Source organism: Syngnathus typhle, linkage group LG15 (assembly GCF_033458585.1).
Source record: "Syngnathus typhle isolate RoL2023-S1 ecotype Sweden linkage group LG15, RoL_Styp_1.0, whole genome shotgun sequence".
NCBI classification, from domain to species: Eukaryota; Metazoa; Chordata; class Actinopteri; order Syngnathiformes; family Syngnathidae; genus Syngnathus; species Syngnathus typhle.
Genome location: NC_083752.1, coordinates 792249 through 804272, shown reverse-complemented (window position 1 = coordinate 804272; position 12024 = coordinate 792249). Strand labels below are relative to the sequence as shown.

The following is a 12024-nucleotide window of genomic DNA, read 5'->3' as shown; positions in this document are numbered from 1 at the left end:
TGAACAAAAGTTCAAAACGGAAAGCTCGGTGTACAAATTGATCACACGCGGCTTCCTTTTCCTGCGTAATGCAGATGCCGCCCCATTTAAAAAAATATATATATATCATTTATTTGTTTGAATGTTTTATTTTTGTCCGTTTACTTGTATTGATCTGTGCAACTGGAAGACTATGGTATGCTCTTATACTTGTTTTTTGTGTTTGAATAAAAAAAAAGTAATTCAAGCCAAACTTCCGGTTTACTCACGTGACCGAGCTGTCACGTGATTCCCTGCTGTGTTTAGCGTCCGTTAGCCTACGATGGCCGCGTTCTTACAGTGGAGAAAGTTTGTCTTTTTTGACAAAGATACAGTTAAGGATCCTCAGGATAATGGGAAATTCTTTCTTCTTCCAAATGGCATATCGGCCTGTGACTCTGGACGTGGTCACATTGTTCTCGGAGATATCCTTCACTAGTTAGCCTGCTCAGCTATGTTCTGTTATGCTAAATGCAGTTTAATCGTGTAATTTGTCATGCAGGTATGTCCTATATTGTGACAATTTATCCATGACCACATCTGACAAAAGTTTTTGACATATTTGGGTGTGTCACCTCTCCAAACGTTCCGCGGAAGTTCCGAAATGAGCTGCATTTATTTGCATTTTGTTGTATTGTTTGCATTTGTTTCCTTAGCCACATTACATATGGATGGTAACATCTGGCTTTTGACACGACTCTTGCAGCTGACAACCTTTCAGGCTTATAAATTACGAGTAACACATATCTACCAACTGAAACAACACAGTATTCTTGTAACAGTGGGACAGGACGAACATGGAATAAACCCTCTCGTAAGTCCCCCGGTGCTTTATTAAAGCTCGGAATAGTCGAGCCAGTGATGGACAAACCGCTGAATCCATTTTTTTTTCTTCCTCAGGTAAAGGTCTGGAACTTAGACAAAAAAGACAGTGGAAGTCCCCTGTGTACAAGAATTTTCCCTGCAATTCCAGGCAACAAACCAACCGAAGTTTCTTGCCTCAGTGTACATGAGAACCTCAACTATATGGCCATTGGTATGGGACTAAGAAAGGTTTCACTACATGACCTTCCTTGACACAGGCTAAAAGAACATCACGTGTCTCTTGCTAGGCTTCACAGATGGCAGTGTGGTTCTGACCAAAGGTGACATCACTCGAGATCGGCATAGTAAAACCTTGACTCTGCACGAGGGGACTATCCCAGTCACGGGCCTTGCCTTCCGTCAAGTCGCTAAAGTCACACATTTGTATGTTGCCACTCTTGAGAAAGTCCACGTAAGTCTGAGAACAACTAGAATATCTGGTTGTGCTATTGTTAATCGACTTTAAAATGCTCTCAATGGCAATGATAATGTGACTGATTGTAAGCTCTCTCTCTAGTGCTACACGCTGACAGTGAAAGAGTATCCAAAAGTGGAGCTGGATACCCATGGGTGTGCTCTTCACTGCTCATCCCTCACAGATCCTTCTCAGGATTCTCAATTCATTGTGGCTGGTGACGAATGTGTGTATCTGTACCAACCCGACGAGCGAGGTCCCTGCTTTGCTTTTGATGGAACCAAGCTTTTGGCCCGCTGGCATCGGGGATATCTTTTCTTACTTATTAGGAATACAAAGTAAGCACCAAAAGTGATCCTAGCTGAATGGTTGCGTTCCATTCGGACGATTCCCATGAAGTCAAAAATGTCTGCGTTTTGATGCCGACACAGGACAAGGTTTGGCAGTTCTCCGTCCGATAAACAACTTCTGACTATCTACGACTTGGACAACAAGTTCATTGCCTACAGTGCCGTCTTTGAAGACGTCATTGATGTGGTGGCTGAGTGGGGCTCCTTCTACGTCCTCACCAGAGATGGTCAAATGCACATTCTCCAGGAAAAGGACACACAGACCAAGCTGGAAGTAAGTGTAGACACCTTAGGGTACTTGATTATTATCAACCTACTATTTATTCTTAGAATTATTTATGATCTTGTTTATTTTATTTTGCTTATAGATGCTGTTTAAGAAGAATTTATTTGTGATGGCCATAAACCTAGCTAAAAGCCAGCATTTGGACAGCGACGGATTGTCCGAGATCTTCAGACAGTACGGGGATCACCTGTACCTTAAGGGAGATCACGATGGTGCCATTCAGCAGTACATCCGGTAAGATTACACGGAACGTGCTTTTCCCAAAAGTTTTTTTTTTTTTTTCCACATTTGTCTCCGTTTCCCACAGCACAATTGGCAAACTGGAGCCGTCTTACGTTATTCGTAAATTCCTGGATGCCCAGAGGATCCATAACTTGACGGCTTATCTCCAAGCATTGCACAGGCAGTCTCTGGCCAACGCAGACCATACCACGCTGCTGCTCAACTGTTACACAAAGCTGAAGGACAGTTTGAAGCTGGAAGAGTTTATTAAGGTGACTAGGAATAAAAAAAAGAAAGAAAAAGCAATGATATTGATTTACGGTTCCATTACAGAGAACAAACGTGGACTCCAATGTTGATACTCTTTCTATTCCCATGTGTACTGTCAATAGAGCAGTGAAAGTGAGGTGCACTTTGACGTCGAGATTGCCATTAAGGTTCTCCGACAGGCCGGCTACCACAGCCATGCTGTTTTCTTGGCGGAGAAGCACATGCACCACGAGTGGTATTTAAAGATTCAACTGGAAGATCTCAAGGTAAAAATCCTGAATAACATGCAAGCAATTGTGACTCCATCATATCCAAACAAAATCTCTCTCTCGCTCAGCTACTGATATCGTTTGCTTTCTTCTTCCCCAACCCAGAACTACGACGAAGGCTTGCGCTACATTGGGCGGCTATCGTTTGAACAAGCCGAAAGCAACATGAAGCGTTATGGCAAGACATTAATGCATCATATTCCTGAAGGTACGACGCTGCTTCTGAAAGGCTTATGCACCAACTACCACCCGAGTGGGGACTCTGCTGAAATTGACAGCCACTTGGAGAGGAACCTGTTCTGCAAGGTGGGTGGGGCCAGTGTCTATTTTCTTTACGAGAGATCCTTAAGGGTACAAATGAATTGTTATCCTTTGTCGTTATCTGGCCCCCTTTCATGAAGAGATGCGCTCACAATTCTGCATTTGTCTTTCAGGCAAACTCTGAGGAGTTCATTCCCATTTTTGCTAACAACCCACGGGAGCTCAAAGCCTACCTCGAGCATATGATTGAGGTGGATCCCAATTCTTCTCAAGGTGTTTACGACACATTGCTTGAGCTCCGACTGCAAGACTGGGCACATGAACAGGACCCTGAGGTCAGAGCGACGCAATCAAATGATGAACCAGTTAGCCATATACGTGTTGCAAAGCAATTTGAATCATCTTGTTTTTATTCCTTGCAGAGAAAAAAGATCCTGCAGGGTGAAGCCTTGTCACTACTCAGGAGTGACAATACTGTGTTCGATAAAGCCCTGGTCCTCTGTCAAATGCACAATTTTAAAGAAGGGGTCCTTTACTTGTATGAGAAGGGCAAACTGTAAGTTCAAGTCTGCTTGCACACTGCATCCATGTTGTCCAAACAAATGTGACTGAAAATTCATTCCTGAGATCAAAACAAGTTACAGGATTTAGGCACAACCCAAATCCAACCACTCCCACTTCACTTGGCCACAGGCTCATCATTTATTGCAATTATCTCGACATGACATTTGCTTTCCTCCCCCTTGCAGGTACCAACAGATTATGCACTATCACATGCAGAATGAGGTTTATGATAAAGTGGTTGAAGCTTGTAAATGTTATGGGGACCAAGAAGGTTGCCTGTGGGAACAAGCCTTGGGTTACTTTGCCAGAAAGGAAGAAGACTGCAAGGCTTACATCAGCGAGGTCCTGAGTCACATTGACCAGAATAATCTGATGCCACCTTTACTCGGTATTTTCCAACATTCATTTAGACTTGGAATGTGCGCGGGGAGTGCTGGAGCTTTACGTCTGTGTGTTTGTAGTCGTGCAAACGCTGGCACACAACTCGACAGCAACCCTATCGGTTATCAAAGACTACCTCATCAACAAGTTGCAGAGGGAAAGCCAGCAGATTGAGGACGACGAACGCAAAATCGGCCAATATCAGGAAGAAACTTCCCATCTACGCTCTGAGATCCAGGAGCTCCAGACGAGGTAGATAGATGCGTTTCCTATTTGCGCATGACAACCAGAAAAACTCCCAATTGAATCCCCACAGTGCCAAGATATTCCAGAAGACCAAATGTAACATGTGCAACAGTCCCCTGGAGCTGCCATCAGTTCATTTCCTGTGCAGCCACTCCTTTCACCAACACTGCTTTGAAAGTTATGCTGACAACGAGGCCGAGTGCCCAACGTGTGCGCCGGAAAACCGAAAAGTCATGGACATGCTACGGACCCAGGACCAGAAGCGTGACCTGCATGACCGCTTCAATAGACAGGTAGTAGTAGTAGTAGTAGTAACACGCTCCTTTGTGTCGTTGTTCTGGGGGAAATAGAAGACCGTCTTTGTTCTTTTCAGTTACAGGGCTCTCATGATGGATTCTCTGTTGTGGCTGACTACTTTGGGCGTGGAGTGTTTAACAAACTGACTCTTCTCACGGACCCACCTGGCAGCAAATCTGTTGGGAATCTCGAAGTCAATTTGCAGAGAAACCTTCTCGTCCGCACCAAGAGGAACTGCTAAAAGTGCTACTACTCATTTGCTCACAAGCGTTTGTCATTTGAATCTGGTCTGTTGTTTACTGTATTTATGTCCAGATTTATCTGCAATAGTTCTCAAGCATGTCTCGCGATATAGAACACACATTTGCATTAATCCTCTCTACTTTTCTTTGTAAGTAACGTACTCTCGTCCCTTGTCTGGCTTGTGAGTCTGTCAGAATTCTAGATCAAATTGAATAAAACAGGGTCGTTGTTTCCGACAACTGACTTGCAAATATTCGTGGAACTGGTTTCTTAGAAGGCTCATTTTGTTGGTCAAATGGTAAAAAAAAAAAAAAAAAAAAAAAAAGTAAAATCATTTTTCTTTCAGGTGAATACATATGGTATATATAAAAAAAAAGTATTTTTTCAGTTGAATACATATGTACAAACGGTATCTCAGAACGGGACTTGCGTCTTAAGATCGGTGATTACTGGTACCGACAAGTGATGCGCTCAAACTCAACTGCTAAGCTAAAAAACCCCGATAAAAGCTAGTTGAGCTCGTTATAAGTCTAAATTTCTGATGATTTGTCAAGAAGGTGAAATCCTAACTGGTTGACTCTGTTTTTGACTCTGTTTTTGTCCCATTAGCATCTTCTAGAATAGCATAGAATGTTCTCGAAATTGATGAGCGTTCTTCAAAGCCATGCGGTTGGCACGCCATTTTGCGTAACACTTACGTCACACGGGAAACGGTCACTCACGTTGGCGCGTCACAAGGTTGGCCATTGGCTGTACATTGCGTACGCATGGAAAACGTCGCGTGTGATTGGGTGCTTGCTCCGAAATAAAGAACGGCCAGAGCCCAAGCGCTTCCTTTTACTGCTTCCCCACCAGCCAAGGATAAGGCACCGCCAGCCAAGACCTTCCTTCCCTACGACTTCTTCTTTCAAAATTCAATCACCCACTGCTTTGGTTAGTCACGCAAGTATTGCTTTATTTGATGCTTTGACACAATCGTACGCTGGATTCATGATTGACAGTTTTGCATGATTTCTATCACTTCATTGTTTGGAATGAACCCGTGTTCGGACATATTTAAATGACCCTGATGTTTCTCCCATCATCTTTAAGCGTTCCGTTTCCCCGCAGCGTTCAAACAAATCGTATTTACGGGAGCGCGCAGAGATTATTCCGTGGGTGAGGGCGGAGAGGATCAGAGACATTCTCGAAGGTTCTCAAAGCTAACGGTTTACTCGCAAGCTAACGGTTCACTTGCGTTCTGCTTCTTGACAAGATACGAAGTCATAAGCCACATCAAAAGGAAAGCTCGACTCATTTAATTTCCTTGAAGATGCCACATCTGCTTTTTCTGAAATTCGAATGAAACGTTAACGTCCGTTTGTAGAATACGAGCTGGCGTCATAGTCGCCATTTTATGATCTTCAAATTATGATTAAATCACATTTTGACTTCAAGTCACTCAACGGTGAGCGGCACTCGACATACCGCGGTTTGACTGAATTCCCAACTAAGTTAGCATTTTTTCATTTCACCGCCCGCCACGAACCAGTCAAAATGGCGGCGAGTCGGGTGTTAATTCTTTTCAAAGGGGAAGGAAGCCGGCCGGTCAGCATTCCCCGAATGTTGTCAACACCCTCGATGAGGAAATTTTCCAATCTAAATCGATACATTCAGCACGTAAGCGCCGTTTAAAGCGTTCTTCATTTTGAACGGATTCTGCTATTGCTAATTATCTGACAAAATAAAAAATGCCCTGTCCAGAGATAATGCATGGCGTGTTTGTTCATTCTTGAGTCATGTTTCATAGAAGACAATGAATGAATATTGTCATTATGTAAAGTGCCACCAAGTGGACATCCAGGGAAATGCCAGTGCAATGCAGCACTTGCTGTTCCATCCAAGCAGTGGGTGGCGCAGGATTGCCCAACCATGTAGATCACGAGGTGTGCAGGGGAACACGATTTTTATGGCTGTGATCATTTCTACGGGATGGACAAATAAACATTAAACAGAACGTGTAACTTTTTGTAAATGATTGTAGAACTACTTTGAATCATTTTCTTTGTGCCCCCACCCCCCCTCCTCCAGAGAAACTGCAAGCATGTCTAAAGGACCAGCTGTTGGCATTGATCTAGGGACCACCTACTCCTGTGTTGGTGTATTCCAGCATGGAAAGGTTGAAATCATTGCCAATGACCAAGGCAACAGGACCACACCCAGCTATGTGGCCTTCACAGACACTGAGAGGCTCATAGGGGATGCAGCCAAGAACCAGGTTGCAATGAACCCTACCAACACGGTCTTTGGTAAGTACATGCGCGATAAATCACTATGGCTACGTAATGACTTACTCTAATGAAATCACCTTGATTTTCCTGTTTTGCCTTTTATCTCTACAGATGCCAAGCGATTAATCGGGCGGAGGTTTGATGATGCCGTTGTACAATCGGATATGAAACACTGGCCATTTATTGTAGTTGATGACAACACCCGCCCTAAGGTTCAAGTTGACTACAAGGGTGAGACCAAGTCGTTCTACCCTGAGGAGGTCTCCTCAATGGTGCTGACAAAGATGAAGGAAATTGCCGAAGCTTATCTTGGCAAAGTAAGGTTCCAATGAATGATTGGTGAGTGAGTGCACAATGAGAAAAGCGTTTAGTAAATGAACAAACTTTGTTTACAGACAGTCAACAATGCCGTCATTACCGTGCCCGCCTACTTCAACGATTCCCAGCGGCAGGCCACGAAGGACGCAGGAACAATCTCCGGTCTCAACGTTTTGCGTATCATCAACGAACCGACTGCAGCCGCTATAGCCTACGGCTTGGACAAAAAAGTGAGTTCAAAGTTTGGCCGCTTGGAATGCTTCTGATATGGCGACCTAACAAATTGAACTGGGAAATCTGACCGTTTCAGGTTGGGGCAGAGAGGAACGTGCTCATTTTTGATTTGGGCGGTGGCACCTTTGACGTGTCCATTTTGACCATTGAAGATGGAATCTTTGAGGTCAAGTCCACTGCCGGCGACACCCATCTGGGCGGGGAAGATTTCGACAACCGCATGGTCAACCACTTTATTGCCGAGTTCAAGCGCAAATACAAGAAGGACATTAGCGACAACAAGCGAGCCGTCCGCCGTCTGCGTACAGCATGCGAGAGGGCAAAGCGCACCTTGTCTTCCAGCACGCAGGCCAGCATTGAAATTGACTCTCTGTACGAGGGAGTGGATTTCTACACCTCCATCACCAGAGCTCGCTTCGAGGAACTCAATGCCGACCTCTTCCGTGGCACCTTGGACCCGGTGGAGAAATCGCTGCGTGACGCCAAGATGGACAAAGGGCTGATTCATGACATTGTCTTGGTTGGCGGCTCCACTCGCATCCCTAAGATCCAAAAACTGCTGCAGGACTTCTTCAATGGCAAAGAGCTGAACAAAAGCATCAACCCAGATGAAGCCGTTGCCTATGGGGCTGGTAAGTGTTCAAGACCAAATGGCCACCAATTGGACTGCAGCGGCCATTCCAACCGTACTCCCTACATGAGGGAAAAGTGTTTGGATGGCATTTTTCCTCACCTCTTGTAACATGGCTGCTTTGGTTTCTCAGCTGTCCAGGCTGCCATTCTGTCAGGTGACAAGTCTGAAAATGTCCAGGACCTGCTACTCCTGGATGTTACTCCGTTATCTCTGGGCATTGAAACGGCGGGAGGTGTCATGACTGTCTTGATCAAGCGTAACACTACCATTCCAACAAAGCAGACTCAGACCTTCACCACGTACTCTGATAACCAGCCAGGCGTACTCATTCAGGTCAGGATTGAAATGATGTTAGTCCTCTCCACTTGTGCTTGAATGTTCAATGCGGTTTCTGCCCTCCCAACAAACAGGTCTACGAAGGCGAGCGCGCTATGACCAAGGACAATAACCTGTTGGGCAAGTTCGAGCTGACCGGAATTCCTCCGGCACCTCGTGGAGTTCCTCAGATTGAAGTGACGTTTGATATCGACGCAAACGGCATCATGAACGTGTCTGCGGTTGACAAGAGCACCGGCAAGGAGAATAAGATCACCATCACCAATGACAAGGGTAATGTGGTTGGTCATTGACTTGGATCATGACAAATGGAGGTATGCGCGCGCGCCTTGGCTTGAATGTTTTCTTCTCATTTTAGGACGTCTCAGCAAAGATGACATTGAGCGCATGGTTCGGGAAGCTGAGAAGTACAAAGAGGAGGACGACGTCCAACGTGACAAGGTGTCGTCCAAGAATGGCCTGGAATCTTACGCTTTCAACATGAAGTCAACAGTGGAAGACGAAAAGCTTGCTGGAAAAATTAGCGACGATGACAAGAAAAACATCTTGGACAAATGCAATGAGGTCATCAGCTGGCTTGACAAGAACCAGGTATGTGCAGAAAAAAACCCTGGATGGATTCTTCAGTAAGTCCGAGTCCTGGCCATTCTGGTTCACCTTTTTATTCTATTCCTCCCCCCTCTATGGTTAGACTGCTGAGAAAGAGGAATATGAACATCAGCAGAAGGAATTGGAGAAGGTGTGCAACCCTATCATCACAAAGCTGTACCAAAGTGCTGGAGGCATGCCAGGTGGTATGCCAGAAGGTATGCCTGGTGGATTCCCTGGTGCTGGCGGTGCTGCTCCTGGTGGCGGCGGATCCTCTGGCCCAACCATCGAGGAAGTCGATTAAACATTCCATCATGGTTTATTCATGCGATAGTAATAAAATTTGGGTTTAGGGTTTTCTTTCGTTCATTGTTTGCAACTGGATTGTCAAGTCGAAAGATTGTGCTTATGGTTGGAGGTCATTAAAACTTGTAAACCCCTTTTGTTGCATCAAAACCAAGTCTTTGTAAGCTCCAGTCTCATGCAAATGTGAACCAATAGACGAGTATTTTTGAACGTCCCAGTCGGCCAACTTGTCTTTAGCATCTGTCTCCTCTTGCTGGTGGTGGTGGTGCGATCCATTTGATGCCAGCCTACTGCCGGTGCCCGGTGGAAATTCCAAACTATTTCGGTAAAACCGCATTAGATGCTCACCCCAAGGCTAACCCTCCAGCTAGAACCCAGCTACTAGAGTCACAGGCAAGCACAAGCAAAGCCCCCCCCCTTCTTGGTGCGACCAGGTAAGCTGTTTGCCATAGCTATATTTGCTGCTACTTACAGACTGAAAAAGACCTTTCTTTTTCTTCCACATGCAAACAACCCAATGTATTCTCTCTCCCAAATAATAGCCCAGGTGTCCACCACAACAAACTTGAAACTAAAGCAAAATGATAAAGGACTGCTCTTCAATAAAGCAATGAAGTAAACCGAACGAGTCTCTATGAATGAGGTCTTTAAAGCCGTGTCTGCACCACGCCATATGGTACCTTAATACCTCACAGGAACTCGATTGTAAAATTTTAAATCTTTTCTGCATGTCTGATGTTTCTTTCAAACAAATCTGTGTCCAAATCGCTCAAAAGGTCATCGAATTGTGCTTGAGCCGACTAGTTAGCACAATACTAATGAAGAGTGGCTCCCTCTAGCGATCAACATGAGAAGTGTACGCGTCTGTCTCTATGGTTACAATGTCGCCATTGTTGTTGTTTTCCCGATCATTCACTTCAAGATCGACGATCCAGCACATTACGTTCACAGTCGTTTCTGCTCGACAAAATACGTGTCCGATATCTGTGTCTTCGGTCTGAAATACCTCCCTGAAAACATCGGGAAGCAGCTAGTTAGCTAGCTAGCCGCAGAAAAGACGAGGTAAGTTTCAGTAACAGACAGACAGTTTAATACTTGCTCCACTGGTCCTAAATAGATGATCTCTATTTCCCCTCCTTTCTCATCAATTCAAACATTTGATGTCATGTTTGTATGTTCGATAAACCAACCGATACCAAGTAGCCAGTAGATGGCAGTCGTGTTACGCAATGGTTGTGTTGTGCAGTGCTGACAACATTTGGGGTTAAATGACTCACTACGAGGAATGTGGAATGGAGTAGTAATAATAGGTTCAGTCTATTTCCTTATTTAATGTCTTGCTAAATCTGTTTTGGGAGTCTCCCTTTTCTTCTGCTTCAGGCACTGAAGGATAGATAGTAAATGAGCCCAAAATGGAAATGTACTCTCCTACTGTCATTAACGTGTGATAAATGCTCATCATGTTTCAGAGGAAAATGACCTTGGTACATTTACACAATGCTTTCAATCTAACAGAACGAGGTAGAGTACGCAGTTCTGTTCCCCGTCATCATGTTCTCATAGTTCTTTTGACGTACTCCTGGAAACAGATAAGCCTTTTCACACAATGCCACTGCATACTTTAAAAAAACAACAACCCAATGCCTATTCCTCATTCAAGTGAACAAATTCTATCCGAGCAGCTCCATTCATCTCCGTGCACTGTATTTTTCACTCAATAGTGGAAGCTAATGTTTGAGGCTATACAACTATTTTCTTTCATTGTCATGGTTTTTCCGCTTGCTTTTGTGTACTCGTGGGTAAATCCTGTATTTTTCCATCACACCCAGCTGCGTGTTTGAATGCTTTCTCTTAACTAGTTTGACTCAGTATCTATCACCCGGCCTTTCGGTCCCACACACACACACACACACGTCATGATGTTTGTCGGGAATTAGGCTCTCTTCCAATGACAGCACAAAAGAGCTGCAATTGATTGGCATTGAACATTTATTTCATACGACTATTTTGTACACTGCTCATGAGTTGGAAATGCGATCTGTGAACTATTCCCCTGATATGACTGTTCAAATTCACTTCATTTGTCTGGCGGAAAGTAAAAATACAAAAATGATTGAGTAAATATAGAATGGCAATCTCTGTTAGCTATTTACTTTCGAACTTTTTTTGTTTGACAGCAAACTGGAGGCCAGCGACGCTTCCTCGGAATTGTGCTGTGACCCAGATTGGAGCGCCATCAAAAAGGGAGATGTCATCACCGAGATTTCAAAGAGCTCCGCCGTGGTCCCTGTCCCTCACAACTTTAATAAACAAACGTATAGTCCGTCGCAGACCCCATTTCTAAAAGGATACCGATATATAGCTGACACACTTTCAATGTCTCCGAATCTTTCTGATAGTAAGTGCAATCAGCCGTACCACTTACACCCCCAAGATGACCAAGTCAGCTTTGCCAATGTGGACAAAACGATCAGAAGATCTCTTGAGCACACAGAAGCAATGCGCTTGGAGGAATCTCGTCAAAAGTACAAGCGGAAGGAAGTGCAGCGACACGGAGCTGGAGGATCATTTCAAATCTCAGCCCCAACAGACAGTTCTCATACTCTGGGAAAGAAAAAACGACACGCCCACTCAGACGACCTCGTAGAACGG

At 44.6% G+C, this 12024-nt stretch overlaps 2 protein-coding genes across 2 annotated transcripts; both read left to right on the top strand.

The window, feature by feature from the left end:
- Nucleotides 1–252: 252 nt before the first annotated feature.
- Nucleotides 253–4941, top strand: vps11 (VPS11 core subunit of CORVET and HOPS complexes). Its single transcript, XM_061299997.1, has 16 exons — nt 253–447; nt 688–832; nt 919–1054; nt 1131–1294; nt 1400–1635; nt 1729–1921; nt 2016–2167; nt 2241–2427; nt 2548–2691; nt 2800–3000; nt 3129–3290; nt 3378–3511; nt 3705–3907; nt 3981–4152; nt 4217–4439; nt 4520–4941. The coding sequence occupies exons 1-16, from the start codon at nt 302–304 to the stop codon at nt 4682–4684; spliced, it is 2763 nt and encodes a 920-aa protein (XP_061155981.1). The 5' UTR covers nt 253–301; the 3' UTR covers nt 4685–4941.
- Nucleotides 4942–5455: 514 nt separating this feature from the next.
- Nucleotides 5456–9506, top strand: hspa8 (heat shock protein 8). The gene is made up of 9 exons (XM_061299337.1): nt 5456–5619; nt 6757–6974; nt 7068–7273; nt 7352–7504; nt 7585–8140; nt 8273–8475; nt 8553–8751; nt 8837–9069; nt 9170–9506. Exons 2-9 carry the CDS (start codon nt 6770–6772, stop codon nt 9368–9370), a joined length of 1956 nt encoding a protein of 651 aa, XP_061155321.1. The 5' UTR covers nt 5456–5619; nt 6757–6769; the 3' UTR covers nt 9371–9506.
- Nucleotides 9507–12024: the final 2518 nt, after the last annotated feature.

Excerpts from the sequence above, each read along its gene's own strand:
- vps11 (XM_061299997.1), top strand. The coding sequence starts at position 302 with ATGGCCGCGTTCTTACAGTGGAGAAAGTTTGTCTTTTTTGACAAAGAT. Across the intron at positions 1,295-1,399 it reads CCACTCTTGAGAAAGTCCAC|TGCTACACGCTGACAGTGAA; the intron begins GTAAGTCTGAGA and ends CTCTCTCTCTAG. Across the intron at positions 3,001-3,128 it reads AGAGGAACCTGTTCTGCAAG|GCAAACTCTGAGGAGTTCAT; the intron begins GTGGGTGGGGCC and ends TTTGTCTTTCAG.
- hspa8 (XM_061299337.1), top strand. The coding sequence starts at position 6,770 with ATGTCTAAAGGACCAGCTGTTGGCATTGATCTAGGGACCACCTACTCC. Across the intron at positions 7,274-7,351 it reads CCGAAGCTTATCTTGGCAAA|ACAGTCAACAATGCCGTCAT; the intron begins GTAAGGTTCCAA and ends CTTTGTTTACAG. Across the intron at positions 9,070-9,169 it reads GCTGGCTTGACAAGAACCAG|ACTGCTGAGAAAGAGGAATA; the intron begins GTATGTGCAGAA and ends CTCTATGGTTAG.